The sequence below is a fragment of the Centropristis striata genome, chromosome 16 (genome assembly GCF_030273125.1).
Source record: "Centropristis striata isolate RG_2023a ecotype Rhode Island chromosome 16, C.striata_1.0, whole genome shotgun sequence".
In the NCBI taxonomy this organism is placed as follows: Eukaryota; Metazoa; Chordata; class Actinopteri; order Perciformes; family Serranidae; genus Centropristis; species Centropristis striata.
The window spans coordinates 32,748,198-32,774,031 of NC_081532.1; the positions used below are offsets into that span (position 1 = coordinate 32,748,198).

The 25,834-nt window shown below is 34.8% G+C and overlaps 1 protein-coding gene across 2 annotated transcripts; it reads left to right on the forward strand.

The window, feature by feature from the left end:
* Positions 1–1,941: 1,941 nt before the first annotated feature.
* zfyve21 (zinc finger, FYVE domain containing 21) lies at positions 1,942–25,225 on the forward strand. Of its 2 annotated transcripts, XM_059352902.1 has the most exons (8): positions 1,942–2,143; positions 6,628–6,678; positions 8,874–9,042; positions 13,722–13,797; positions 16,630–16,721; positions 17,332–17,385; positions 18,811–18,941; positions 20,083–25,225. In XM_059352902.1, exons 1-8 carry the CDS (start codon positions 2,018–2,020, stop codon positions 20,116–20,118), a joined length of 735 nt encoding a protein of 244 aa, XP_059208885.1. In that variant the 5' UTR covers positions 1,942–2,017; the 3' UTR covers positions 20,119–25,225. The 2 variants fall into 2 exon arrangements, with proteins under 2 accessions (XP_059208885.1, XP_059208886.1); XM_059352903.1 differs by lacking the exon at positions 17,332–17,385 and having other exon boundaries at positions 1,948–2,143.
* The last annotated feature ends 609 nt before the right edge of the window (positions 25,226–25,834 follow it).

The following is a 25,834-nucleotide window of genomic DNA, read 5'->3' on the forward strand; positions in this document are numbered from 1 at the left end:
ATCTGCTGATTATTTCTGATTAAGCTATGATTTGTTCGATAAAAATGTGAAAAAGTTGAAGTCCTTAAGTCTGACAAACAGAAAAAAATGAAGAAAATATTTGTTTATATTAATTCCATCGTAACAGAAAAACAAACAAACCCTCAGAGGGTTTTTTAAAAACATATTTTAAATTGATTAAAATATTTTCTGCAGACTTTCATCCGTGTCACATAATAACCGACATGCAACGCTCCACACAGCGACGTCCTTAATCTGCATCTTTTTGGGCACAATAGTTTAAAAACAAGAATGTCAAGTTGTCCTCTTTTCTGTGTGTGTGTGTGTGTGTGTGTGTGTGTGTGTGTGTCTAAAATAAAATGATTTTGGGGACGTTGAGTTTCCTGTCAGCCCTCCATGTTAAATATAAAACAAACACGTCCATCTGTTTATGTTGCACGAACAGAAAGTGTTCCTGGATGAAACTGGCACTCGTGACATGAAAAAGGCTTTTTATTATTGTGTTGACGGCACATTCCTGTTATTATAGTGTTATTAAAGAGGTTTTTACTCTCTAATTTCTCTGTAATATTGGGGAAGTTTGTCTGCAAACTGATGTTCTACTACACACTCTATTTAAATAAAAACAGTCAAATTCATAATGTTTGAGGTGTGATTTTGTGATTTGATTTGATGATGATCTGATAGGAAACTAAAAGAAATAAAATCTAAAAATATCTTTAACCACGTACTGTGCTGAAGCACAACCATACTGAGGTATTTTATATTTAGTAAAGTTACAAAAAAAAATATTTTAATGTACATTTCTCCATTTTATGTTGTAAAGAAGACCTTCATGTATAATTTAAACCAGATTTAATAAATATTTGACACATTTTAGACAAAGTTTACTCAGCCATCAAACAAACAAAAAAACTTGATAAGCAGCAGCTAAAATAATAATGAGGGGTTTCGGATGTATAAAATTGACATAAATAATAATACATGAATCTTAATACAACATGTTTTGGCTCTAGTAGACATTTGTCATGCTTTTGTTTTCCTTTTTAGCATTTAATGGACTACATTTAAATAAATTATCTAGAAAAGCTGTCAGTTAAGGAACACATTTTAAAATAATGACATGAATGAACTTCGGTTACCTGCATAATATTTGGTAAAATAATATTAAAGGATCAGAATTCTTCTTTTTAAGTTGTAACTTCATGTAAATCAGGAGAAAATTATTCTGCAGATACTGTACACACAAATTGTAAGATAAAGCAGTGACTGCCAAAATAACAAAAAATAATTAATTTATTAACTAATTAAAAACCAAATTGAATGAAAAAAGTATAAAATAAAAAATTATAAATAAATACAAATATTTAATTAACAAAAACATTATTTAATACAAATTAATTCAAATGAATAAATAGGAAAAAGGAAAAAAAAAATTTGTATTGTAATTTAACACATTTTTAAAAAATTGTTAGGTAAAAGATATTTCACAAAAAAAGTCTGAAATTGGGAATTGTTCTTTATTTACAGTAAATATAATATTTAATTAAATATAATTTTAATCCAATAAAAAATGTAAATCAAATCAAACATCAAATGTTCATCACACAGTGTTTAGTGCGTTTTAGTAACAGAGATTATTTAACAAAAATATTCCTCAAAAAAGTCTGAAATCGGGAATATTGTTGTTCTTTATTTCTAGTAAATATAATATTTCCCTTTCAAACAAGTACATTTCATACGGTTATTTAACAAAACATTGTATAACTCAAAATTGAGTACAAGTGGCTAAATAAATACTTAAATAACAGTTCAACATGTATAAAATCTGCATAAATATTAATTAATTAATCAATTTGGGTGGAGTTGTAAAAACCAAAACACACCACTGAGCTCGGCCCACCACGTGACATCAGCTATGAACTCTGATTGGTTGAGCGTCCTGTCAATCACTCAAACAGGGGGCGTGTCCAGACAGGAGTTTGTGGCTGAAGGAGAAACAGCTGCTAACAGAAAAATGTCCGCGCTGCCTGATGGAAAGAAACTCGTCCGGAGCCCCAGCGGACTCCGCATGGTGCCTGAAAACGGAGCCTTCAACAGCCCCTTCTCCCTGGACGAGCCGCAGTGGGTGCCGGATAAAGAGGTGAGGCGAGGCGGGCTAGATTTGTTTGACAGCGAGAAGATTTCGGAGCTGCAGCGGGAAGCTAGCTAGAATGTCCACCACGGCTGTTCCGGTCGAGATTTTCGAAATAAAAGTCGCTGTGCAAATAAATATTAAACGGTAACCTTTAATAAAAAATAAGTGGTTAATCTGCACCAATCCTATAGTTTTGAAACTATTTTAACTACACAAAATTTTAACTTTTTAACATTTATTTTTAGCGGAGGAAAGTACCTTACTCAACTACTTTACTTAATCCTCTGAACTTCAACAAACAGTTTCAGGGCATTTTTTTTGCTCTTTTTACATTTTACTCACTGCAAAATATAAAATATATATATCAACTTTATGATAACTGCAGCTCTATGGAATCAGCACAATCATGGCTAGAAGAGGAACAACTCAAACAGGTATTTTGTGCAGAATAACGCAAAAACAAACATAAATCACACCAAAAAAAGAAAGAAAAGAGAAACAAGTTAAATATGCATACAATTAAATTGTATATATAATATACTTTTCAAAGTGCCCACAAGTGTCATGAATGTTTAAGAAAAGAAAAGGGTTTCCACATTGAATTATTTACATTTTTCTAGCCTCTCCTGTCCTCTCCTCTCTGCTCTGTGTAAACAGCCTCTCCTGTCCTCTCCTCTCTGCTCTGTGTAAACAGATTTTCTCTGAGGAGCAGAATTTAATGTTTTTAACAGGATCTGGTTAGTGCAAACGCTTTATTTTTGGCAATGTTTTAAATGAGACATAGAATACAGTGATTTTTAGGAGGTTGCAAGAAGAGGTTGTAAAAATGCAAATAGATCAATATGTAGAATATGTGGAGACCCAGTTGTTTTCCAATATTCAGAAGCAGATTTATTGGCCAAGTATTCAAACATGGATTTTGTCTCCCGTTAACATGCTCTCATGGTGGTGTGATATAGTGCAAATTGTGGACATTTAAATAACATAACATTACAGATAATGTATGCATAATTTATAACAAGTATGTACATTAAAAACTAAAGTGCAAAGATGCATGGAGTGTATTTTTCAGATTTTCTGGGGGAAGAAACTGTCTCTGTGTCCACTCTTCTGTTGGATAATTTATTTGATAGTTGTGGACTGGGAAAGTGTTGTAAGTCAAGATATAATACTTTATTGATTCCCATGGGGGAACTTTAGGATTGGATTTCCAAATAACATTTTATTCTAATGTTATGTGATTTAAAAATTTTAAAAAATCCACATTGCATTTTTCTCTTTTTTTTCTTTGAGGATAACTGCATTGTAATTAACTGTAATTGATCATCTTTAATTATTACTTGTTTTAATTGAATTTTAAATCAGAACATGGAAGACTGAATTCAAGCAACTCTTAATACATTTTTAATTAAAATCTTGTTTTTAAACTTGCACAACTTGAAATTACCTTCTGTACATTTCCAAGTGGATAATTCATAATTAAAACCAATAAAATCATATAGATCAAATTTGATAAAATGTCAAATACTATAAATTCAGTGATATTTAAAATTGTACAATAAATAATAAATGTAACAATCTGTGCTTATAAGAAATAAATCCTGATAAGAGAAGATCAGATTTAAATTATCCCACAGTGGGGAGATTCAGTTGTCACAGCAGCTCAAGATACAGATACATAAATAAATATGGAAAACAGAATAAAGAATATTTAAAAAATAACATGTATACTTACATTCTATACACATTCTATACATACATTGCTGCTATTTGACATGTATTATTAACATAAGTTTTTTGTGTTTGTTTGTTTTCCTGAAAGTACTTTTGTATGAATATCAATGAATAAATATATTTAAATATATACACTCCTGGTCAAAATCTTAAGACCGGGGGAAAAATTTCAAGTATTGCCATTTCGCGTTGGTAGAACATAACCAGATTGTAAGTAGAGCTTCGAAATGAAAAAAGAATAAACGGGAGCAAAAGACAAAAAAAAAAAAAAAAATAGACAATTTATTGAAAACTGCATTGAAACTCAAATAGGCTGTTCATCAGCTGATCAAAAGTTTAAGACCATAGCCTTAAAAAGTCTAAATCTGTGCGAAAATCTGGCCAGGTATAAGAGATATAAAAATATGGAGGTATTTACCTCCATGGTTCCATTTTATAATAGATAGATAGATAGATAGATAGATAGATAGATAGATAGATAGATAGATATACTTTATTTATCCCAAGCTGGGAAATTACAGTGTAGCAGCAGCATTACACTCAGAGACAATAACAACACAATTAAGTAAAAAGAACAACCTAGGCATACTTCAAGCAATACAATATAAAAATACAATAAAATATAAAGTGTCTAAAGAAGGAGTAGAATAGAATAAATAAATGTATTTATAAATAACATTTTATTCCAGTTTTTTTTTTTCTTTTTCCAAAATTGTACCTAAATACAATACTTAAATAAATGTATTTAGTCAAATTCCACCACTGAATCTACTCATGTGGGTGTCCTGAGTAAAACGCTTTTATTTTCGAGGTACAGCCTCCTGACTTCCGGTCCCCTCCATGCTAACGGTCGCTAGCTTGCCGCGGGACTGGGCGTTTCACGGCCAGCCTGGCAGCTAACACAAAGCCTGTTAGATAACCAGCTAGTTAACAGGTGAAACTAACTGTCAGACAGGTAAAACTAACTGTCAGACGCAGTCATGAAGTTATACCTTCGCCAGAGTTTGTTAAAGTGGCGCGACATGTGTTGTTTTGTGTGTTAGCTCACGGCTAGGTCCCAGTTAGCCAAACAGTCCAGCTGGAGCTAGCTGCGGAGCTAAAGCTACAGCAGCAGGCAGACAGACACAGACAGACAGTGTGGCCGCTCACAGAGCCACTTTGACCCCACTGACACTGAGCTGCAGCCAGCAAAGTTAATCATTTCTTTGCTGCTGCTCCCTGTGCTCAACATGTATCTGCAAACAGTCAGTAGCAGGAATATGCACAATTATAATGTGTTAGAACTAGTATTTATGGCCTTTAATTAAGTAAAAGTAGCAATACTCACATGGAAAAACACTTTATTGTGACTATAAGTCCTGCATCCAGGATATTATTTAATTAAAACAATTGTTGCATGTCTAAAAAGGCTGTAAAGCACTTTTTCCATGTCAAAAACGCATCATAATAACAAACTTAAAGTGACATATCAGCGGGTGTTGACTTCTCTAATGTAAATATTTGTCATTTTGTATTCCTCTGCAAGAAATAATGAGTTTTTCCAGTAGTAGTAGTCTAAGTACAAAAGTAAAAGTAGCAATACTGACATGGAAAAACACTATTGTGATTAAATGTCCTGCATTCAGAATATTAATTAAATAAAACAGTCTTATGTGTCTAAAAAGGCTACAAATCAGTTTGTTTTTTTCATATTGAATACACAGGAAGGAAAATGAATTGAACTGGTGTTGACTTCTCAAATATAAATGTTTGTCTTTTTTTAGTCCTCTGTGGTAAATAACTGGTTATTCATTGCTAGAGGAAGTATACAAGTCCTTTTGCTGAAGCTAAAGTAGCAAAACTGCCTTCAGAATAATAAGTAAAGCAGCTTCAGATATGCCTTTTCTTTTCCTACACAACCATACACTCTTAGATTTCTGATTTAAAGGTGAAGGATTGTGTATTTATGTTTTTGACTGTCCTCCGTGATATATTATGGATTATACTGTGATAGAGAAAGCATTCTAGTCCTTTTTATTAAAGTGAAAGTACCAATACTGATGTAAAAGTCCTGCATTCAGGATATTAATTAAATAAAACAGTCTTATATGTATCTAAAAAGGCTATAAAGCAGTTTTTTTTTCATGTCAGAAAAACTAGAAGCGAATTAGCTGGTGTTGACTTCTCAAATGTAAATATTTGCCTTTTTTGTCCTCTTCGGTAAATAACTGGTTATGCAATGCTAGAGGAAGTACACAAGTCCTCTACTGGAGTTAAAGTAGCAAGACCATATAAAAATAGCATTAAATAAATATAAATAAATAACAGAAAAACTAATTTTGTGAACAAAAGTCCTGCATTCAGAATAATAAGTAAAACTGGCTAAGGTATATCTAAAGATACAAATAAAAAGGCTGTAAATTACTTTTCCCCCCCCACACCTTACACCCTTATATTTCTGATTTAAAGGTGAATTAGGTGAAATAAAAACTGTATTATTTTGTTAAGTAAACTAACAGAGCTGAGACATTTGCTTTTATTGATGAGTGAATTCACAGAAAATTAATGTGCAACTATTTTAATAATTAATGGAAATCATTTTGTAAAGAAAAGTGCCAAACATGAATTTGTTTATTTGCTTCTTTGGACCTCTGGTCTGTTTATTATGTCATTATAGCAACAACACCAACAAGACTGTCGTGTTTATTGATGATTTATTGGCAGAAAAACAATAAATCAATGTGTGAAAGTGCTGAACTTCCTCTCTCCGTCTGCAGTGCCCGAGATGTATGCAGTGTGACACCAAGTTCGACTTCATCAGAAGAAAGGTCGGTTTTGTTTCTGCAAAAAACACAACAACAAATCACAGCTGTATTCGACTCGTAAACAAACACACAGACGAGACGATTTGAGCCTTCTGTTGATTTATTTTGGCGGGGAGACACACTGAATGCTTTGTGGTGACTTATTTGACTCTGTAGATCTGTGGCTCTGCTTGTTCAAAATTTCTTTGCATATTTAACTGAAAAAAATATATTTTTCAGTAAAATCGGCTCCCGAAATCTTCCAATGGGAGTTTTAAAACTCACCTGCAACCTTCATAACTAAATGCATTTTTAATTTATCTTAAATAAATTAGTATAAATGACAGACTTTTTAAACCTTCATTAAACCTGATACAATAAATAAATTGCTTACTTACTTACTATTCAGTTTTAACAGAACTTTTTGGGTATTTTTCTGCTTTTTTTAGTCGACGTGTTTCTTACAGTTTAGTTTCCTCTCCCCTGTAAAAAAAAAAATGCTGAACTCAACACTTGTTGTTCCTGTCACACCACATGACCTCAGTGTGTCTGGAAGTCTCACTGATTCAGATTTTCTTCACCAGTTTCACATATTTCTGGTTAAAGAAAAGTCACTGTCAGACTCAGACTAAAAACAAAAGGGTGCAGTTTCTGCTGACACTGCAAAAAACAATGGATTTAGTTTCGTTTTTCCCCTTTAACTCTTTGATTACAGACTTGTTTGTACAGCAAATTTATATGGTAAAAATGTGTGATTTGAACCTTTAGTGCCCTGAAATAATCACTATTTTTTCATTTGTTAGTGGAATTAAAAGTGACCTACTGTAAATACTTCTTATAAAACCGGTTTGTTCCTTAATTAACATGTTTTCACACTTGTCTTTATGGATTTGTGTTGAATGAATTGCTGGAAGAAGTATTTAGATTCTTTACTGAAGTAAAAATACTAATATAATACTGTAAAAATGCTCCACTAGAAGTAAAAGTCCTGCTCAATGTACTTAAAGTATGCAAATTGTGCAGTAAAATGTTTCCTGGCCGCGTTTTACTGTAATGTTTATAGTTACTGCTGCATTAATGTGTATGTTGTTTCAGGTTGTATAAATTTGCTTTACTGGATGTAACATTTGCATGTTTTGGATGATCTGGTCATTTTTTTTTGTTAATGTTAACATGTTAATGCACTTTAGGGCAAAGGCAATTATCTTTGATTAAAGCCGAGGATTTAAGCTTTTAAATGTTTTTATTTCATGTCTCTCTGCTACAGAGGCTGAAAAATTATTCAGGAAATGTTGTCAGTCTGTGCTGTTTCTCAGAAAACCCTTAGTTGTTAGGAGGGTTTTTTTGACAGTAGTTGTGTTTCCATCAACAAATTTCTCTGCACATTTTGAAGATTTGCATAAGAAAAGCTGAATGGAAACACCAAAATTTCATAAAACTTTCGAAAATGCACGTTTTCACGCTCACTTGAGGTGGTTGCAATTAGAAGTTGCACAATTGAATCCTAATTCCTGAAGACGTATATTTCTCTCATGTGGCCAAAGTTGTCCGATTATCATCCTCTTTTTGTTGTTGTTGTTGTTGTTGTGTTCTCTTCTTCTTCTCCTGTTTACTGACGGATTAGCCTACAGCAACACGTTACACTGCCACCTGCTGACCAAAGTACCTCACTGCAGCTTTGTTTATTCGCTCTAAACCAGCTGATGGAAACGTCATTAATTCACATTTTCTTGAATGTGACATTTCAAAATTTAGCTTCAAATTTAGATTAGACTTGAATGGAAACACAGCTACTGTGAGTTTGTAGAGGGAGTTTTCCTTGATGAGTTAAAGGAAAAACATAAGTAAAGTACATGTGAGATAAGACTAAGGTAAGATTTTCCTTTATTGGTCCCACAACGGGACAATTTACATTATTACAGCAGCAAAGTGGAGAACAAGATGGAGAGGAGCTTAAAAAAAAAAAATATATAGTTACGAGCAGTATAAAACTAGAAATATAAAAAAGATATTGGCAATTAAACAATAAGAAATATAAAAAAGTATTAACAATTTACAATCTAAACAAATAGAAATTTAAAAGCTATTAACAATTTAAACAAAAAGGAAAATAAAATGTAGAGGGAGTCAACAATAGAAGATGCATCATTGTACATGAAAATTAAATGTAAGAAGCCTGATTAGTGAGTAAATGTGACTATGATTGATGTTTCCTGCAGCACCACTGTCGGCGGTGCGGCCGCTGTTTCTGTGATAAGTGCTGCAGTAAGAAGGTGGCGCTGCCCCGCATGTGTTTCGTGGACCCGGTGAGGCAGTGCGCCGAGTGCAGCCTGTCCTCGCAGAAAGAGACGGAGTTCTACGACAAGCAGCTCAAAGTGCTGCTGGGAGGTGAGACGTTCAGCCAGAATATTAGATTATTGAGAAGAATTCAGCGTTTTAACTTGGTCAACATGTTTATGTGGATATTTTTCACCAATTTCTTGTTTTTAAATTGTATTTACCACAGCACCTGAAGTAGGCGCTGCACATGCGCATTGTTGTTCTGAAGGTTTTGGTAAGAAGGTAAAAGCGTGGATTAGCAGAGTGCTAATAGGTATAGAGAAAAAAGGTTTTTTGACCGTCATTCCAGATGTTACGGTGTTTTTTAGATGTTTCAGTTACTTCCTGATGTTTGTGGACCATTGTGGAAAACCAAGAGAAGCTTGGATTGACTTGTATTAATGGAATACCTGGATTCTGCAAAGATCAATATACCAAGGAAACTATACGACCTGACTCCGGTGGTTTGTGAGTAATTAAGGAACAGTTACATACGAGTCGAGCCAGCTGTACCTGCCTTCTGCTAATAAATTGAGTGGCTTTAGAATTAAGATTTATGCTTGCCACTACATTTGATATAAGTGTTTCTGTTTCTAGCCCTGCTGAGAATAAGATTGAAAGCAGGGCTGTTGTCAAGACCGACTCAAGCGAGTCCAATACGGGGTCCAGTCCAGTTTGGGGTCGAAATCCAATCGAGACCAAGTGGAGTCAAGAGCAAAATCAAGTCCATTTCCACACCTTGTAAAAGACAAACCTGTCTTTCCAAAGCTGATTTAGTGATTAAGAAGTGATGATAAACACTAATTATTATCTATAAACTTAATTGGTAAACTAATCTAATAAAGGAATAATCTGATAAACAGTAAATTGCTGCAGCAGGGTGAAGTGGGCGTGGTTTCATTTTAAATCGGTTTGAAAAATTTGAGCTGTGCAAAGAGGCGACTTATTAAGACAAATCTTAGTCATTCATTTTTTTTAAAAAGTGGAATAAAATGTAATTGATGATTAGAACATTTCTCCAAGGTCCCACAAGTGTGACCAATACTGTAAAAACAAGAAAAAGGCCACGCCACAGGCTTTTCACAGTAAAGTGAACTATTTATATTCTTCCAGCATCTTGTCTCCTGTCCTCTCCTCTCTGCTCTGTGTAAACATCCTCTCCTGTCCTCTCCTCTCTGCTCTGTGTAAACATCCTCTCCTGTCCTCTCCTCTCGGCTCTGTGTAAACAGATTTTCAGTGACTATTTGTCACGTGACCGTTGGTCTCAGCAGAATCAATCATGTCTTCACAGTGTCTCTGAGGAGCAGAATTTAATGTTTTTAACAGGATCTTATTAGTGCAAATGCTTTATTTTAAATGACACATGTAGAATAAAGAGATTCTGACACAAATATCAACATTTTAAGCTTCATTTTTGTTACTTTTTCTAACAGAAACGTTTTTAACTTGTTATCCATTCTGGGACTGTAAGAAAGCTCAGATCTTTTATAGTAAACAAAGGTTTCAAACCCACTGGAGGATTAATGTATTAATGTTTTATCTTGTTTCGTGTGTCAGAGCTGTTTCTAAACATTGTTTACTTTTGATGACATTTTTGTGATTTTAATGAAATGTAACAATTTTATTCTTCAATTTGGTTCCTTTTTTGATAGAAAGTCCGTCAGTAATAATAATAATGATGATAATAATAATAATAAAAAAAAGATAATAATGGCTGTTTTTGCAGTTTCTGTGTGTTAAATGGTGCATTTTCTATTTTTAAAGAAAATAAGCTTTAAAAACCTTTTCTTTTTTTGCTTTTAAAATGCTGCTCAGCACTTTAGTGTGTCAGCCTCCTGCTGTTCTCTTTCTCAGCCTGTGACTTAATGCTCTGACTCACTGTCCCCTGTCACTCCATACAGGAGGCAGAAATACTGTAGAAATCATGTGAAATAATCCAGCAGAGTGCCCCGTCCTCCTCCTCCTCCTGCCCTGATAATCCATTGTGTTGTTGTTGAGTGTGGGTCAGTGTGCAGCTATAAATACGCCGCTCGCAGCAGCTCTTAATGAAAAATCCATCAGCAGCCCGGAGCTGCAGGAGGACAAGCAGATCTAAAGCCTGCAACATGTTTTATTGATGATGGAGTCATCAATAGATCAGCAGGAAACAAGATGCACAGAATGTCACAGGAGATGAAGACACAATAAATCTGTCCGGGACATTTTCATATCAATGTCCCTCTGTTGATATTCTGGATTTTGTGGTCCAGCACAGAAGACAAAAGTTTTATTTGATGATTTGAAAGTTAGTTTCAGCTCAAGCAGCTCCAATAAATAATATGAATACGCCTGGAAGAAGCGGCATCCCGACAGCGAGTTTCAGAAGTATGTTTTCTTTTTTAAAAATCGCCCAAAATACAACTTTTATTCTGTCGTCAGAATTTCATCTTTTGAACACTGACAATCCTTAAACGGATCATAGTTTCTGTCAGGAATGGTGACCAAATAGAAGCTTAAAATGTTGATATTTGTGTCAGAATGTCTTTATTCTCCATGTGTCATTTAAAATAAAGTGTCTGCACTAACAAGATCCAGTTAAAAACATTAAATATACAAATATTCACTGAAAATCTGTTTACACAGAGCAGAGAGGAGAGGACAGGAGAAGCTGTTTACACAGAGCAGAGAGGAGAGGACAGGAGAGGCTGGAAACATGACAAATACAGTATCTCACAAAAGTGAGTACACCCCTCTCATTTCTGCAATGTTTTAATTATATCTTGTCATGGGACAACACTGAAGAAATGACACTTTGATACAATGTTAAGTAGTCACTGTAGAGCTTGGATAGCAAAGTAAATGTATTGTTACTTCAAAGTAACTCAAAATACAACAATGAATGTGTAAAATGCTGGCAACAAAAGTGAGTACACCCCAACTGTAAATGTCAAAATTGGACCCAAATGTCAATATTTTGTGTGGCCACCATTATTTTCCAGCACCGCCGTAACCCTTTTAGGCATGGAGTTCACCAGAGCTTCACAGGTCGCCGCTGGAATCCTCTTCCACTCTTCCATGATGACATCACGGAGCTGGTGGATGTTGGAGACCTTGCGCTCCTCCACCTGCCGTTTGAGGATGCCCCACAGATGTTCAATAGGGTTTAGGTCTGGGGACATGCTTGGCCAGTCCATCACCTTCACCCTCAGCTTCTTTAGGAAGGCAGTGGTCGTCTTGGAGGTGTGTTTGGGGTCGTTATCGTGTTGGAATACTGCTCCGCGGCCCAGTTTACGGAGGGAGGGGATCATGCTCTGCTTCAGTATTCCACAGTACATGTTGGCATTCATTGTTCCCTCAATGAACTGTAGCTCCCCAGTGCCAGCAGCACTCATACAGCCCCAGACCATGACGCTACCACCACCATGCTTGACTGTAGGCAAGACACACTTGTCTTTGTACTCTTCACCTGGTTGCCGCCACACGCTGGACACCATCTGAACCAAATATGTTTATCTTGGTTTCATCAGACCACAGGACATGGTTCCAGTAACCCATATCCTTAGTCTGCTTGTTGTCAGCAAACCTTTTGCGAGCTTCCTTGTGCATCTTTTTTAGAAGAGGCTTTTTCCTGGGACGACAGCCATGCAGACCAATTGAATGCAGTGTGCGGCGTATGGTCTGAGCACTGACAGACTGACCCCCCACCCCTTCAACCTCTACAGCAATGCTGGCTGCACTCATACGCCTGTTCTCCAAAGCCAACCTCTGAATATGACGATGAGCGCGCGCACTCAACTTCTTTGGTCGACCATGGCGAGGCCTTCTTTGAATGGAACTTGTCCTCTTAAACCACTGTATGGTCTTAGCCACCGTGCTACAGCTCAGTTTCAGGGTGTTGGCAATCTTCTTATAGCCTAGGCCATCTTTATGTAGAGCAATAATTCTTTTTTTTAGATCCTCAGAGAGTTCTTTGCCATGAGGTGCCATGTTGAACTTCCTGTGACCAGTATGAGAGTGAAAATACCTAATTTAATACACCTGCTCCCCAATCACACCTGACACCTTGTTACACTAACTAGTCGCATTACACAGGGAGGAAAAATGCCTAATTGGTCCCAATTTTGGCTTAAATTTGAGATTTTCACTTGGGGTGTACTCACTTTTGTTGCCAGCATTTTACACATTCATTGTTGTATTTTGAGTTACTTTGAAGTAACAATAAATTTACTTTGCTATCCAAGCTCTACAGTGACTACTTAACATTGTATCAAAGTGTCATTTCTTCAGTGTTGTCCCATGACAAGATATAATTAAAACATTGCAGAAATGAGAGGGGTGTACTCACTTTTGTGAGATACTGTATGTACAATATATTGAGAAAACTGTTTTTGTTTCAATATTCCTGGCACTTGGACAAGTGTTCATTTAGATTCAGTTTTATTCATATATATAAAATTAGAAATTTAGCTTGAATTTTTTCCATTTTTTTTCTGATTTCTGTCATTCTAACTGTTATTTTGCACAAAGGACATGTTCAATGTACTTCAATATTGACAATATGTGAAGAAAACTGTTTTTTACAACATTCAGGACACTTGCTGACACACATATATATATATATATATATATATATTTGCTGTTTTAAACTTTGTTGGTCTTTTCTGGTAAACACTGAAACAATATAACTGATATTTAGCTTTCTGGTTAGAATTGATGTCTCTATTATGATATAAAAAATCTAAAAGTCTTTTCTGTTCCGATGTTTCCAGGCGGCACCTTCGTCGTCACTCTGGGAACGTCGGAGAAGTCTGAAACCATGACGTGCCGCCTCTCCAACAACCACAGGTGAGCTTTAGAAAGTTCTGTCTGCGATTTGTGTCCTGAGGGTTTTAGTTATCCAACACCAAGTCAATACAGGAAAGGTGAATTTTTTTTTCTGGGCCACACAATTTGAAAAATGGAACTTTTGTTGTCCAGAAACACTATTCTGGTTTCTCTGAATACCTAACTTCACTGTGATACATTTTCATCGACACTGTCTCTTTACTTCTAGAAACTTCTAGATATAGATACACTACCGGTCAAAAGTTTTAGAACACCCCAATTTTTGCAGTTTTTTATTGAAATTCAAGCAGTTCAAGTCAAATGAACAGCTTGAAAGGGTACAAAGGTAAGTGGTGAACTGCCAGAGGTAAATAAAAAAAGGTAAGCTTAACCAAAACTGAAAAATAATGTACATTTCAGAATTATACAAGTAGGCCTTTTTCAGGGAACAAGAAATGGGTTAACAATTTAACTATGGAGTCTTGGGCTATTTTGTCCATTTTTGAATTCTTTTCATGTCTTTGTAAGTCATTTTGTGTCTTTTGGTATCTTTTTTTTGTCATTTTGTGTCTTTTGGTATCTTTTTTTTGTCATTTTGTGTCTTTTTTTGGTCATTTTGTGTCTTTTTTTAGTCCTTTAGTCCAACATAAAATGTGATTTTGAATCTTTTTTTTAATTTCAAAACACTATCATGCTCAATAAAGAATTTTAAATGTTGCAAATGTGCATTCATTTCAGAGTACACTGAGACATTAAATTGCATCATTTTCAATTAAATTCTGGAAAAGTTGGTGTGTTCTAAAACTTTTGACCAGTAGTGTATGTTAACTGTACTGCAAAAAAAGAAATAATTAAAGCTCTTATGTAGCAGGATTTCTTGGGGCAAAATAATTTCATCTGTCTGTCGCATCAAACCTCCTCCCTGCAGTCAGAAGTAATTCAAGCCCAGACAGAAAACAACGGCACTATTAAATTCATATGAGAGCAACTTTTTGTTTGAATATTTGAGCTGTGGTTTTACAGCTGAGGTACAGATAGCCACAGAGGAAAATGTCATGCCAACCTTCAGTTATACAGGCTTTCAAATTAACATTAACAGTGGAAATACATTTTTTTTGTTTTTTTTATTTGGGTGATTTTGTAGTTTAACAAGCCACTGTTGGGCACATTAAATTTATCTTGCTGTTTATCTCATTTGTGGTACATTTTCCTCTTCAAACAGGGATGATTTGTGGTTTGTAATTAACACATTTTTATATATACACTACTGGTCAAAAGTTTTTGAACACACCAACTTTTCCAGAATTGAATTGAAAATTATGCAGTTTAATGTCTCAGTGTACTCTGAAATTAATGCACATTTGCAACATTTAAAATTCTTTATTGAGCATGATAGTGTTTTGAAAGTAAAAAAAAGATTCAAAATCACATTTTATGTTGGACTAAAGGACTAAAAAAAAGACACAAAATGACAAAAAAAGACACAAAATGACTTACAAAGACATGAAAAGAATTAAAAAATGGACAAAATAGCCCAAGACTCCATAGAGTTAAGTTGTTAACCCACTTCTTGTTTCATGTACTTGTATAATTCTGAAATGTACATTATTTTTCAGTTTTGGTTAAGCTTACCTTTTTTTATTTACCTCTGGCAGTTCACCACTTACCTTTGTACCCTTTCCTGTTTACCTGTTCATTTGACTTGAACTGCTTGAATTTCAATAAAAAAACTGGAAAAATTGGGGTGTTCTAAAACTTTTGACCGGTAGTGTGTGTGTGTGTGTGTGTGTGTGTATATATATATATATATATATATATATATGATGTCTGATCCCAAGTGTTTCTGACTCTGATCTGTGAGCTTCAGCTACAACTGAGCCAAAGATAACAAGATTACTAGATCTGAGTCTCACTTCACTGATTTCACTTGGAAGTATAAAAATGTCCTGCTCAATGACGTCAGTGTGTGTTATTGGATTTAGCAGATGGGGACAAATCCACTAAAGTCAGATTTTTGGGCATCATTAACAGTCAAACTGTTTAGACTGCACAATATGATGAAAATAAGTGATGCATGTTTTATTTTGCACTTTTTTATTTGCAAAAAATAAATGGTATTAAAGTTAAAGCCTGACTGATATGGGATTTTTAAGACAGATGCCTTTACTGATTTTAGAGGGAAAATGCATTGATAACTGATATGATAATATGGCTGATATAGGGCTGATTTTTTTTTTTCAGCTGGAATGAAAATAAACCTTTTTTATGTGGATTGTGCACCGAATTTTCACCAATTTTTACTGCAAATGTACCCAGAGAGCTACTTTCTCAAACATAAAACTTTCTTAAATAATATTTAACACTATTTTTACTTTATACAAGCAATGTATTTAATTGGCAGCAAATTCTATAAAAAATACCTGAGGAAATAAAGAATAAATATGAATAAAATAAACATCATTAATGTTCAGGCTCACTCAATTTCTGACTATTTTAAAAATAATAAATTAAAAATACGTTAAGTGATGTTTTGCTATATTATATTGGTAAAAAAAAAGTTTCTGTTAACAGATATATCCACCAGGCTCTAATTAAAATGTTTTGCCCTTCTGCTCTTAAAAATGCAACAAACTTGTGTTGAGGTGCTAATTTTTCTCAACATTGTTTTATTGAATGTACCAATAAAAACAGAATATTTGCATTGTAAAGTGCATTTTTTTATGATAATCTCTTTCAATCAGCTTAATAAACCCTGCATGCATCATCGCAGTCTTTCTTTTGTTTATCGCTGGAGCTGACATTGTAAAATGTGTTGGATGTGGGTTAAACATGTCTCCTTATTTCTAACTTCAGGTATATGTTCCTGGACGGTGAAAGTCACTTTGAGGTGGAGTTGTCTCGGATCTCCAGCATGCAGATTCTGACAGACGGGTCGAGTCCCGGAGGTGAGACTCTGCTACAAAACCCCTGAAACCACTTGTTGAAATCAGAATTTCAGTTTGTTTATGACTAGTTTGTACAGCTGTTAGACTTACAAATATAAAGTTCAGGTAACGCTTTATAATAAGGTCCTTAATAACCATTAATTAACAAGTAATAAGGCATTGTTCTCGCTTTAGATCCGGTAGTTGCAAAAAGCATAGTTAACTTATAGTTAACTTATAATAGATGAGCAATAAAGTATATTTTAATATCAATAAGCAGGCAAAATAAGATTAATAAAGGCATGGCAAAGACATAATGGGTGTTTGTAATGCCATTATTCACACTTATATAAGCTTGTAAACACACAATAATGTTAATAAGCATCTTGTAAGGACTTACAAGGGCCTTATTACTTGTTAATTAATGGTTATTACAAGGACCTTAATATAAAGCGTTACCTAAAGTTTATTGTTTGTTTCTGTCGTATAAATTACTGGAAGTTACTGGAAGAGATTTCTTTATTTTCTCTCCAAACTAACACTAACAAACTCTTTCTCCTCCGCTGCTTTGACTCTGGTGGCTCGGCTCTTCTCCTCCTTCTCCTTCTTCTCCTTCTTCTTCTGGGCTCAGAGAATGACATTCACACTTACACCAGTCTGCTGGACAGTCAGTATATCTCTGAAGGTTAGCTTCGGTTCACTCTGGTGTCGTCGTCTCTTCATCCTCATCTTCTTGTTGTTTCCAGATCTTTGTGGTTTCCGTCTCCGTGTGCATGAAGCTGCATGAAAATGAAACCAAAGAACCTGTTCTGCTTTTTGTTTTTAGTCCTGAAAGCCTCTAAAACACCACAAATATCAGTATGTTCTTCCCACGGTGCACGTTTGACCTCCGTTTCATCTTTCTTTCATGCTTCATTTTATTTTGAATAACAAGTCATCGTGTTTTTCTGTCTTCTCTCATTGATTTCTACCCTTAAAATTCATTTTTTTGTTTGATTTTTATTCCCCTGACCTCTCCTTTGTTGTTGCACCTGCAAGTTTGTGTATGCATGATTTTTTTATTGATATTTTCATGGATGAAGGATATCTTGACATTTCTGTTCGAATAAGTAACTAAAATTAAGCTTAAAATGTTGATATTTGTGTCAGAATCTCTTTATTCTACACGTGTCGTTTAAAATAAAGTGTTTGCACTAACCAGATCCTGTTAAAAACATTAAATTCTGCTCCTCAGAGATTCACTGAAAATCTGTTTACACAGAGAGGGGAGGACAGGAGAGGCTGTTTACACAGAGCAGAGGGGAGAGGACAGGAGAGGCTGGAAACATGACCGTACAATATGTTGAGAAAACTGTTTTTGTTTCAACATTCCTGGCACTTGGAAAAGTGTTTATTTAGATTCAGTATTCTATATATATCCTATCCTATATATATATATATATATATATATATATATATATATATTTAAAAAAACAGAAATTTAGCTTGAGTTTTTTCTCTTTTTTCTGCTTTCTGACATGTTTGAGTTGTTCCCACTTAGAGCCGTGATTGAGCTGATTCTATAGAGCTGCAGGGCTTATAGATTTATGTATATTTTGTATTGCAGTGAAATACAAGGACACAGTGAGTCAATTGTTAAAAGAGCTAAAAAAAAACTGCCTGAAATGGCTCGTTAGAGTTAAATATAAATAGAGAAATGTTTGTCGTTATTAGTCTTCGTGTCTGGATTTTGGCTTTCACAATCGTGGTTCAAGATGCTGACTTATTATAAGAACTGAAGTTGAAAATAATGATTCCATATTTATTTATAAACACAGCCAAAATAATCAACCAAAAATGTCCCCAGTGATGCACAAGCGCTAAACCTCTCCCAAAGTGTTTGTGGAGAAAAGTACCAGATTTTAAAATGTCAAGATAACTTCCTACAAAGTGTCATCCAGTCTGAGCTGGAGACTGAAATCTTTTTCTCTGCTGCCTGAGAGTGATGGAAGACAAAATAATTGTTCTTTGACACACAGGCTTATTTAGTTCAGTCCATCCATCCTGTTGTTTTTTTATTAACTTAAGGTGTGTGTGTGTGTGTGTGTGTGTCTGTGTGTGTTTTGTGCAGGAGGCACGTCGCGGGCCAGCGGCATGCTGCTCCACTACAAGCCGATGGGCTCTCAGGACGCCCAGCAGCTCCGCATGGAGGCAGCAGACGACAAGAAGGTGGCCTCGTTATGGCTCGCTGCCATGCACAAGGTACAACCAACACCAGAGCTTAAACTGTCACTGCACTGATATACAGTACAGGCCAAAAGTTTGGACACACCTTCTCATTCAATGCGTTTCCTTTATTTTCATGACTATTGACATTGTAGATTCATCAAAACTATTAATGAACACATGTGGAATTATGTACTTAACAAAAAAGTGTGAAATAACTGAAAACACGTCTTATATTCTAGTAAGCAAAGGGTGGTTACTTTGAGGAATCTAAAATACAAGACATGTTTTCAGTTATTTCACACTTTTTTGTTAAGTACATAATTCCATATGTGTTCATTCATAGTTTTGATGCCTTCAGTGAGAATCTACAATGTAAATAGTCATGAAAATAAAGAAAACTCATTGAATGAGAAGGTGTGTGTCCAAACTATTGGCCTGTACTGTACATGTATGATTTATAGTTTATTATGGCTGCAGCTAATGATTAGGTTCATTACCGATTAATCTGTAGATTGTTTTTTAATCACTTTGTCTTCAAAATATTTAAAATCAGTGAGAAAAGCCTGTTGCAATGTCCAAGAGTCTAAAATGATTTAAGAGATATCTTGTTTTGTCTGATAAACATTTCCATTTAAAAATAAAAACCTACTTTTTGTTCTTCCTGCTCCTTTTGAACATGAAATATTTAAGTGTATGTGCATGGGGAGTTTGTTTCCTTTCTGTTCTTCATCTTGTTCATCACATCATTTCTCTCAGTCGTCAGGCCAGTTAGCTTTTATCTGTTTGTTTTAAAATATGTTAGAAATAATCATTCATTCATTCATTAAAAATAGACAATAAAAGCAGAATTAAAATGTAATATTAAGACAGTAAAAGTGGATTTAGAAGACGATAAAAACAATTGAAACAAACGAGAACACAGCCTGTCCTCTGGCGCCCCCTACAGGCCAAAGTTTACATTGTTTTTCTAACTGGGACAAAGAGTCCAATAATGGAAAGCCATTTTATTCTATTTCTTACTTTTTATTTTCCATCTAATAGTGAAGTTTTCTTCCTTGCTTGTGTGTGTTTCTCAGAATAGTAATGAACTTTACAGATTCTGTTTAACACCAGTCTGACTGTTAATATTCTGTATTCTCACTCTGCTTTTATTTTTACCATTTTTCTCTTGAAGGCGGCCAAACTGCTGTATGAAGCCCGGGACCAGTGACATCACTGAACCTCCAGGCAGCACACACCCAAGTGTTTTTGTACCCGGTCTCACCGGTGTTTGGTATCGTTTTGGATTTTTATTAACGCCAGTTCTGATTCTGCTTATCCGTCTGATTCCGCATCGGTTTCTTGATACCAGTTCTTATCATGGTGGTTTCTGCAAGAAATGTTTATATAAAAAGAAAAACACTTTATTACCTCTATAACCAGTACTTTGTACATCATGTTTACCACAAATAGACTGATTATTATTATTAATCATTATTATTGGGGTTTTTTTTGGCATTTTACATCTCAGATCTTTAATCTTTGATTTAGTACATAAATCAGGGTATGAATGAGTTTATATTCCAACATGAAAATGGAACAAAAAGAAGCTTCCCAACAGTATCTGTTAACTTTGGGAAGCTTTTACTTTTTATTCCTGCTCTTTGACTTTCTCAGATTTCAGACGTTGGACGTTGTTTTTGTCAGCAACACGATCCTTTGATACTTAAAGTTAAACTTTGACGTTCATAAACCATTTTTCATAACAGAGATGCAGTAAAACGACAGCCGTTTTAATAATTTTATATGCTGCAGTTAAATGTTTTGTGTCGACTGGGATTTAATTTCCTGGAAGAAGTGATGAGACACTTGAAGGATCCCTGTAGGGAGATTTTATTTTTATTTTTTCAGAGAAACAGCACCATGTAGGGGCTGAATGTCTTCTCTTGAGGACCTTCAGAAGGACGGTTTGAACAGAGAGCTTCCGGTTAAAGCTTTGATGCACAGATTGAAAGACAAATTCACCTTTAAAACCCTTTAATGCAAACAGAAAAGTGTGTGTGATGTTTGTTGCATTTCAGGGCCCAGAGTCTGAAATTGTGTGCAGCGTTTTTTTACAGTTTCCAAGTCAAACTGCATGATTCCCAGAAACATTGAGTGAAGGGCTTTGAGTTTCATTTTATCTCACTAGATATCTAATTTCTACAGCAAATATTTATTTAATAAGTCTCCTGTGTTAATGAAAAAAATGTCATGTCATGACAGAATTTTTTTAGTCTGTTTTAAATTCTAAATGGAAGTCAATGGAAATCGAGCATATTTAAACATCTTTCTCACTTATCAAGAGATAAGTTTTGCAAAAACCTTAATTTCAGAATTTTGTCTTTATAATTGAATAATTGACATGTCTGAAATCTGCCTTTTTGTGCTGCTTCGTCATGTTTTGAAATCTATCCTCATTAAAACAATGGAAGTCAATGGAAATTGAGCCTCCTTAAAAATCTTTCTCACTTATGGAGCCATTAATCTTTTTCAAAAATAAATTCTCTCTTCTATTTTCTTGATGAAGCACACAAGTTCAGAATTTTGTCTTGAAATCTGCCTTCATGTGAAGCCTCTTCGATTGCATTTTTTTAATTTTAATAAAAGATTTTGTCGTGGCTAAACATTAATCAGAGCTGAAGTTAAAGGCATTCTGCGACAGTAAATTATTATTCAATAAATCTCCTTTATTCATGAAAAAAGTCACGTCATGGTAAATTACAGAATTCTTTCTAAAAAAAAATTGATATTTTAACACCATTTTTAATTCTATCCTCAAAAAAAAACAATGGAAGTCAATGGAAAAGATGAATCTTTGTTTTCTAGATGAACACACAATTTATTTTTGACACTGCTCTGAAATTTGCCTTTATATGCAGCCCCGTCAGGTAGAACGTGCCCCAGAGCTGCAGTGAAAGGCATTCTGGGAAATGTAGGACTCAAGTAAAAGCATGTAGAGGAAACTTTCACGACCCCTGAAATGCAAAAAACATCACACATTTATCCACAAAAGTCTTGTGTTTTTCCTTAAGATACCTGCTTCCTCGACAGCTTCAAAGAAAATGAAAGTTCAGGTTTCTGTTTCTTCTCTATAAATGGTTATGTTAATAACTTTTCTCTCTGCTACGATTATTTACAGATTTAAATCTTTAGGCCTCGCCGTCTAAGGAAGCTGCAGACTATTCACTGATTCTAGTGAAGCATAAACACATAAATAAATGCTTTAAATGTAGTTTTCATGTATTGAAGTTTTGTATCAGCTATTTTGTTAACTACTTTAACACGAGGTGTGTGCGTACTGACATCGTTTTCGAAGTATGGATACGATTTTTGTAACACTTGTAAATTCCTTTTCTCTCTCACTCTGAACCCGTCAGCTTCTCCTTTTTTTTAAAAAAAAAGTTTTTGTTTTTATCGTTGTTCAGAGCCACGACCAGGACGTGAAATCACAGATTTAAATCAACCAAATGTTCAGTTCTGGTTTGTTTGTTTGGTGGTTGGATGTGCTTCCATGGACCTATTTTAAAGAACGTGTTGGGAGAACTTTAGCCAGTGCAAGAAAATAATTTAATCTCGCCCCATTCGACATTTACTGTGTTTTAAAAGATTTCTCTGGTTTGTGCCTCTGACTCAGAGTTTTTAAATCCCTTTTAAATTAACTATAAACACCCAGAAATCTTTCATAATTCTTGAGAGTTCCATGAAATAAATCCCCGTTTTTGTATCTTTTTTCAGCTTTAACAATTCAATGTATTCACCTTATTTAATTACCTCTGTAAGTAGTTTAAATTATGTCGTTCGTTTGTGGCGGAGTCCGCCATTAGTCGTGTTTGCATCGACAAATTTCTCTGCACATTTTAAAGATTTGCATGAGAAAAGCTTGATGGAAACACCGAATATCGATAAAACTTTGCGCATAAAAGTTTTTCCACTCGCTTGAGGTTTTTGCCCTTTTTGAAAAATAGTTAATGCGCTAAACGGAGATTAAAAAAATGATTGTTGTGAATAGCATAGCGAACAATTAACTCGCATGCCTGATCAGCTGTTTCCTTTGACCTGAAAGAACAATTATAAGTTGCCCAGTTGAATCTATTTCCTGAAGACTTCTCTCCATTTTGTTGTTTTCTCTCTTCTTCTCCTTTTTACTGATGGATTAGCCTACAGCAACACATTACACTGTCATCTTCTGACCAAATTACGTTACTGCAGTTTTGTTAATTTCCTCTAAACCAGCTGATGGAAACCCAGTAATTTGATTTTTCTGTAATGCAATAATTCAAAATGTTGCTTTAAAATCCCCTTTGAGGGAATTACAGTAAAGATATAGAGAGTGTGTTTCCATCCAGGTCTGAAACAGATTTTAGGTGAGCTTTTGACAAATTTTGCAAATTGAGTTGTGTTTATATCAACAGGCTGGGAGCAAATCAATTATGTTACAGGATAGTTTTGTCAGAAGTTTGTGTTTTGGGCTCAAATCTGAAACTAACCAATTTGTCTTGACCTTTTTTGAGGCAATGTCTTCAGTTTTAATTGTTCTTTCATGTCATTAAGTCTCGGCCATGTTTCATGCTGTCTAAGGGCGCTCTCACAACCACATGAGAAATTAATACTTTGGTTGGTTTTCTATTTAGTCGGGTTTGCTTTCACAGTGCAGACAAGTAAGCGGACCAAATAAAAAAACATATATGTGGAGGGGTGTGTACGAAAGCAGAGGGCTGGAAATATACTTGCGATTTAATTTCTTATTGGTTGGAAAGTTGGCATTGGAAAATGTAAACACGGAAACAAACATGGCAACAAAAACAAATATTACCTCGCTGATTTGTGCATGAATCATTTTTTCCTCCGCTTAATCTCGAATGATTTTATAAACGTCAGTCAGCATCTCCTGTTTGTGTTCTTCGGTCCAGATGTCCATCAACATCAGACTTCAGCAGAAGTCTGAGTCAGCATCAGTCGCTCCGTGTACGTCTCACAGGTCGCCCACAATCCGCTGCGTTCTGGTTCATATACTGTAATTGTGTCGGATTACGTTCACAGTGGGATTAAACCACACTAGGGCTCGTTTGGAAAAGGTTGTTTTGGTCCACACCAGAGTATGATTGGAGTGTTCACCAAACTAACCGTAACAAGGATTTAAACGTACCAGAGTTCAAATGAAACGGACTAAACTTTGAGTTGTGAAAGAGCCCGAAGATGAAAAATGACTAATATATTATCCTGGGACGCTTACTGCAGCAAACAGCTGGTCAGAATTTATGTGGCGAAAGCATCTACATCCCGTTTAGCACATCAACGACAAAACAGCGAGACAGTGAGGAAAACCTTGAGATATGGATGCAATGTTAAAAATAAAAAAAACAACCTTGATTATGTCAAGAACCCCCAAGTAAACACTTAAAAATACATTTAGTTGTGAACACTATGTGCTGTATTTAGCTGAGATAACCAAGTATTTGTGAGGCTTTGTGATAATCTTAGTTTTTTTTAAGCATCCGTGTGTCTTCCCCGTTTTTTCTGTGAGCTTAAGGAAACATCTTAGAAGTGATTTTAACGAAGCACAGGACTGGGTTTGTCGACCTTTTCATGTCATTGACGCCCAGTGAAAACCACATTCAGCACCTCCACTTTGTAACATAAAGTTTATTTTTATACGCTGCTCACCGAAGAATTAAAATCACTAGTTGTTGTTGGGTTCAAGACTTTTTTTCTTTTTTTTTTCTCAGAACAGAGACGGAGGGAAGTTTGTGGCTGTTTTTCTGTGTGTGGTCACTATTAATGTTGTCTCAGAGGCATTATTGTACACTCACAAAGTTATCCAGTTAAGTTCTTCCATTATGGAGCTGTTGCCATGGAGATACATGTGAGAGCTGCACAGTGAGGAGCAGAGATGATTTATTAGCCTCTCATTAATTATCAAGACACAATTCTCTGAACCCTCCTGCTGCAGAAATGCACCATCCTCCCAAGTTTACAACAAATTTCTGCATTTCTGTTGTTTAATTCAATATAAATTGTTTTTTGCTGCCATTTCAAGCACAGCTGCACCAAGTAATTTTAAATATATCTACATGATCATACTGTGATGTTCTCTGTGCAGCTCTCAGACTGTCCAGTTCAAAGTTAATGAAGAGTTTCTGTTTAAAGTCTTCTCTCAGTCAGTGTTTGTACCTGCACTTTAAAGCCCTCCCTGATTTAAAGTCCTCTTTATCCCAGCTCTTCATTTATTACGCTCAAAATGCTTCTACACCCTCTGTTGGATTATTCTGTTGAGAATAAAATCAAGTGTTTCTACATCTGTTGTGTCCATTTGTATTGTTTGGAAAAGTGGATTTCTCTCCGACTGATTTTGGTTCTTTATTCTTCAAACCAGACTTTCTTTGGAACAACTGGAACATTTTGTACCAAAAGAAATTGACAACTAGTTTAAAAATAATATCTTAATAGTCGTTTAAACAAATGCTGTTTTTTTAAACATACAGACATTTTATTAAAATTGCAAATTGCCTAAATTGAAAGATTTTGCAATTGTCCTTAACACTTGTGTTTATGCAGCTGTATACAGACATTACAATTGGGTTTTGTGGGTAAAAAATTGTTTTTTAAAGTTTTTATTATCAGAAGAATAAATTAGAGGATTGTATCTGTTAACAAATATGATGATTTTTATTTAAATTTCATATTAAATAGCACATCCATAACTGAAAAATCATACAAAACTAACCTTTCATTTATTGTAATTAAATATTAATTGATGCACTAAAAAGATTATATTCCAATGTAAATGCAACTTAAAATGTAAATATCCCTGAACCTTTTTATTTATTTATTTTTTCTCTTTTAATCTGCCTGTCTAATCTGCTCTTTTAGTCTCTGAATGTTTTCCTGTATGATGACTAAGTTGA